The 5850-nt window shown below is 45.1% G+C and overlaps 1 protein-coding gene across 1 annotated transcript; it reads left to right on the top strand.

The window, feature by feature from the left end:
• Positions 1–299: 299 nt before the first annotated feature.
• LOC130880030 (olfactory receptor 13A1-like) lies at positions 300–1235 on the top strand. The gene has a single exon (XM_057778847.1). The coding sequence runs from the start codon at positions 300–302 to the stop codon at positions 1233–1235; it is 936 nt and encodes a 311-aa protein (XP_057634830.1).
• The last annotated feature ends 4615 nt before the right edge of the window (positions 1236–5850 follow it).

Genomic DNA, 5850 nt, shown 5'->3' with positions numbered 1-5850 from the left:
AATCACAGGCAGGTTCTGGGTGAGGGCTGCTTCACTCATCCACATGTTTGAGAGGATGAGGAAGGTACAGATGTCCTCCTTGATCCAAGAATACAGGGTGAAAGATTCTAGGTGGGAAACCCAAAGTGAATGAAATACCAAATGGTATGGTAAGGACATAAGAGACAAGAGGCTTTCCTGATGGAAGTACACTCACTCTCTCCTTTTCTGACAACACAGAATCTTGAGATGATCAAGTTTAAAACTCAGGCTTTGGAGATTTGAACAGTAATGTGTTCTCAGAAGCTGGCAGACACACAATGATGGTTAGTCCCAATGAGACAATGGTGACTGAGTTTGTGCTGGAAGGGTTCTCAGAGCACCCTAGTCTAAGACTGCTCCTGATTGGCTGCTTCCTGACCCTCTACACAACGGCTCTCATAGGAAACACTGTGATCATTGTTTTGGTCACCTCCAGCACTGGGCTCCACAGCCCCATGTACTTTTTCCTGTGCAACCTGGCCACCATGGATATTGTCTGCACCTCTTCTGTGCTGCCCAAGGCACTGCTTGGTCTTGTGTCTGAGAAAAACACCATCTCCTTTAATGGATGTATGACTCAGCTCTTCTTCCTTGTCTGGTCTGGATCCTCCGAGCTGCTGCTGCTCACGGTCATGGCCTATGACCGCTACGTGGCCATCTGCCATCCCCTGCACTACAGCTCTAGGATGAGCCCACAGCTGTGTGGGGTCCTGGCCATGGCTGTGTGGTCCATCTGTGCTCTGAATTCATCCATCAACACTGGTCTGATGACACGGCTGTCATTCTGTGGCCCCAATGTCATCACCCACTTCTTCTGTGAGATCCCCCCACTCCTCCTCCTCTCCTGCAGCTCCACATATGTGAATAGCATCATGACTCTTATAGCAGATGCCTTTTATGGAGGCATCAACTTCTTCCTCACCTTGCTCTCCTATGGCTGCATCATCGCCAGCATCCTGCGCATGCATTCTGCTGAGGGCAAGAGGAAGGCCTTTTCTACCTGCTCCTCCCACCTCATCGTGGTCTGTGTGTACTACTCATCTGTGTTCTGTGCCTACATCAGTCCTGCTTCCAGCTACAGCCCAGAAAGAAGCAAAGTGACTTCTGTGCTGTACTCAGTCCTCAGCCCAACCCTGAACCCCCTCATCTATACACTGAGGAACAAGGATGTCAAGCTGGCCCTGGGGAGGCTCTTGCCCTCTTTCTCACATTAAGTGGAGATGTTCACGTTCTTTTCCTGGACTGAGGTTGTTCTCAGGAAAGTCCATTTAGCAGCTGAAAAGATGCTCTATCCTTTTTATATTGAAAACATTCTTCATTAACTTTCTTCCTTATTTTTCTTAAATGCTGAACCACTCCAGGGCTTGTGATGCAAATAGGCTATGTTGAAGTAGTTAACTCTTCATTCTTCTGAGAAAAATACTTTTTCAAAACATTGCTCTGTCTCATGATTTCAGAGGACTCAGTCCATGGAGACTGGGGTTTTTGTTTTAGCCTAGCATGAGGCAGGGCCTCCTGGCAGTGGACATATGTGGTGAAGCTCCCTCCTCTAATAGCAGCCCAGAACACATATTCGAGGAGCACCTGTGCTCAACTGACTTCCTCCTTTTCTCTTTAGCCCAGGCTTTCTAGTCCCCAGTCCCTGCGATGGTGTTAGCCACATGGAGAGTGGATCCCCTACTTCAATGAATCCTCCCTGGAAACACTCGCACCTGTGTGGACAGAAGTGTCCCTCAGTGATTTCCTAGGTTATTTTAATTCAGCCATAGTGACAATAAAGAGTAACGCCAGTGCGTCACTGGTCTTCTTCGCCTGTCTCACCTGTTGGTTTCTCTGGCACTGTTTGCTTCACATCACCTTTTGTACCTCTTCATCTGTTCCTGGTCTCATGACTGCTGTGTAAGCTGCAGAACAACTGACAACCACCCAAACACCAAGTACACACATGTTCACAAACACACATACATGCATACATCTCTTAGATACGTTATTCGGGAATTCTTGTCATGGTGGTGTGATAGCTAAAATAGCTGCATTTCTTCCTGGGCAGCCATCTTGGTCTCTAACAGCCATTTGTCTCTGGCTCGAGTTCCAGGAAGATAACTTGTTCCTGACTCCTTGACCCCACCCAAAAATTACAGCAATAACCATCTGCTTGTTTTTCTCTTCTTTTTTTCATTTAATACATTTTATTTTATTACATATTAGTCCCATTTCCACCTCCCTCCTTTCTTCCCCTCCCCCCAGCTTCCCCTTATCCCACCCTTATCCCAACCCCTATCTGCTCCTCAGTGAGGCTAAAAGTGGTATTGCTGGGTCTTAAGATAGGGTGATTGCCAATTTTCTGAGAAACTGCCATAATGATTTCCAAGGTGGCTGTACAAGTTTGCATTCCCACCAACACTGGTAGAGTGTTCAACTTACTTCTCATCCTCTCCAGCACAAACTATCATCAGTGTTTTTGATCTTAGCCATTCTGACTAGTGTAAGGTAATAAGTATCTCAGAGTCATTTTGATTTGCATTTCCCTGATGGTTGAGGGTATTGCACTGTTTTTTTTATTTTCATTTTTAAATTTATTTATTCATTAAAAATTTCTACCTCCTCCCCTCATCCCATTTCTCTCCTACTCCTCCCACTCCCCCTCCCCCTCCCTCTCCAGTCCTAAGAGAAGTCAGGGTGCCCTGCCATGTGAGAAGTCCAAGGCCCTCCCCTCTCCATCCAGGTCTCGAAAGGTTGTGCATCCAAACAGACTAGGCTCCCAAAAAGCCAGTACATGCAGTAGAATCAAAACCCAGTGCCATTATCATTGGCTTCTCAGACAGCCTCATTGTCTGCCATGTTCAGAGAGTCCGGTTTGATCACATGCTCCATCAGTCCCAGTCCAACTGGCCTTGGTGAGCTCCCATTAGATCAATCCCACCATCTCCATGGGTGGGCGCACCCCTCACGGTCCTGACTTCCTTGCTCATGTTCTCCCTCCTTCTGCTGTTCATCTGGACCTTGGGAGCTCAGTCCAGTGCTCCAATGTGGGTCTCTGCCTCTATCTCCATTCATCACCGGATGAAGGTTCTATGGTGATATGCAAGATATTCATCAGTGTGGGTATGGGGTTCTTTCCATAGCCCTTTGATGGTGTGTTTTACACTTATGGGGCACACATATGGCTGTGCAGAGTCAGGAAGATGATTTCTGCTTAAGCTGTGTAATTTAAGCTGATGAATATAAACAATACTTGGATTTTTGTATTCTTCAGACTGACATAGTATTCTCAGTTGCAAAGACTGCCTTTTATACAGACAACTAATTTTAGACTTCAGAACATTTTCAAAGCAGGCTGGTTGCCCCCAGAGACATATACATGAGGTCATCTTCCCAGGTGTTTTGCTCACACAAGGTCAGGTATGAAACAACTTCAGTGCCAGCTTTTCACTTGCAAAAAAGCCTTGCAGATAACATTAAAGACACAACTACTTGTCTAGCAACTGAGACTTTCTGCGCATATTCCCTACCACTCAAGGTTCAGTCCTGTCTGGGAAGGAGCCACATGCATGGTCAAGCGTTACTCACTGACCAGTCAATGTGACATTCATAGCCTAAGAGAAACCATGTGACTGCTCTTGTGTTATGAGAAGGGGTGATTAGGAGGGGTAGAGGAAGAAGAAACTGTGGTCAGGATGTAATGAGAGAAGAATAGATTTTAAAAAGAAAGAAAACACAAGAAAAGAATTATCCCAGACCATCAAATCAAAAGGGGGCAGGGAAACATCATCCCAATAAAATAAGTGAAATCAAAAGCACTGCACTGTCCAACAACTCTCAGTGTTGATGCATAGTGATTGCCCGATAAAATGATACAGGCTAGCAGATTGTATTTGAAAATGGATCCACCCTTATGCTGCACCCAAGAAACATGCCTCAATATCAAGGATAGCTATCACTTCAGATTAAAAGAATGGAAAAAATATTCCAAACAAATGTATCAGAGAAACAACCATGTAAGAACTAGTGGTTGGCTGCTCTGTTGCTCTGATCTTTCAGGTTTCACCCCCTAATATCTGAGTCTCAGTTTTTTATTATTAAGACCAATTAAAGTTTGTGCTGGAGCTAGCCATTTTAATATCTTACAAAACAATTTCAGGCATAAACATTTCAGAAAAGATGTAAAAAGTACTGTGTTCTCATTAATAGAAAACTTCACCAATTCTAAACATCTATGCACCAAGCAAAGGGCAACCAAGTCAATAAAAGAAACCCTACTACATCTACAGTCAGACACTGACCCTCACACAGTGATGTGGGGTAATTTTTATTGGAAACATATTCTTCTCTCCTACAATAAATCATGACCACAGTTTCTCCTCCCTCCTGTCCTCCCAGCATTCTCCTACCTCCCCTCTCCCCGAGATCCACTACCTTTTCATTTCCCTTCAGAAAAGAACAGGTGTCCAAGATACAACAACTGAAGAGGACAAAATAATATACAAGACAGGGCAAACACCCTCATTTTAAGGCTGAACAAAGCAACCCAATAGAAGGATAGGAGACCCAAGAGCAGGCAAAAATGTCAGAGACATACCCACTCCCGTTGTTAGGAGTCCCACAGAAACACAGAGCTAACAGTCATAACACATGTGCAGAGGAACTGGTGTACACCCATATAGGTGCCATGCTTGCCCCTTCAGTCTCTGTGAGCACATACGAGCCCTGATTAGACTATTCAGTGGAACATGTTGTCCTGATGTCCTCCACCCCTCTGACACCTAAAATCTCTTCTCCCCCTCTTCCCCAGGGATTCCAGTCTCTGAGAGGAGGGACTCAATGGAGACCTCAAATGTAGTCTCTGCATGGTGTTTGCTATGGTTATCTGCACTTTCTCCCATCTGCTGCTGGAGAAACTTTCTCTGATGATGGAGAAGGTGCTGATTTATGAGTATAGCAGAATATCCATTTTTTTTTCAGTGGTGTTTGGTTTTATACTAGGACTCTGGGCTATTCAATCCCCAATCCCATGGCATGGACCTCAAGTTAAACCAGACCTTTATTGGTCACTCCCACAAGTTCTGTGCCGTTTCCCCAGCACATCTTCAGGCAAGGCATATTGTAGATCAAAGTTTTTATGGTTGGGTTGGTGTCCAAGTTTCTCTTTCCATGGCCTGCAGTGTATCTTCTCACACCAAAGAGACTGGAATGTAGGGGTGATGGCTCCATGCAGGCAACAGTCAGACCTCTCTGTGCTCAATGAACTGTGTGGATACCGTCCTTGGCAACATGGCCCCACTATCAGTTTTCTTAGAGCAATCCTCTGCCCTAGCATCAGCCTGGGTTCTTTAGGGATCTCCATGGAACATCCTCAGTCAACAACTCAACCAAATGCCAGTCAGTCCCACCACTGAAAGCTTTGCCTAGCTACAAAAGATGGCCAGTTTATACTCTGTAGCCTCCATTTCTAGTTCTCACTAAAGTCACCCTCATAGATTCCAGGAAATTTCCACTGCACTTGGTTTCCACACCAGCCCCTAAATACCCCCAATTCCGTCTCTCTCTCTCTCTCTCTCTCTCTCTCTCTCTCTCTCTCTCTCTCTCTCTCTCTCCCTATATCCCTTCCCTCACCCCATACCTGATCTCCTCTACTTTTTCCCCCACCTATGCCCAGTCCACCCACAAAATCTATTCTATTTTTCCCCTGCTAGAGCCCTCTTCCTTACCTAACCTATCTGGGTCTGTGAATTAGCTTGATTATCATTTACTTAATAGTTACTATCCACTTATAGATGAATACATACCATACTTATCTTTCTATGTCTGTGTTACCTCACTGAAGATGAT

Source organism: Chionomys nivalis, chromosome 8, assembly GCF_950005125.1.
Source record: "Chionomys nivalis chromosome 8, mChiNiv1.1, whole genome shotgun sequence".
Lineage (NCBI taxonomy): Eukaryota > Metazoa > Chordata > Mammalia > Rodentia > Cricetidae > Chionomys > Chionomys nivalis.
This window is presented reverse-complemented; position numbering and strand designations above follow the sequence as displayed.

Bases quoted from the DNA above. Each gene is read 5' to 3' on its own strand.
- LOC130880030 (XM_057778847.1), top strand. From the start codon at position 300: ATGATGGTTAGTCCCAATGAGACAATGGTGACTGAGTTTGTGCTGGAA.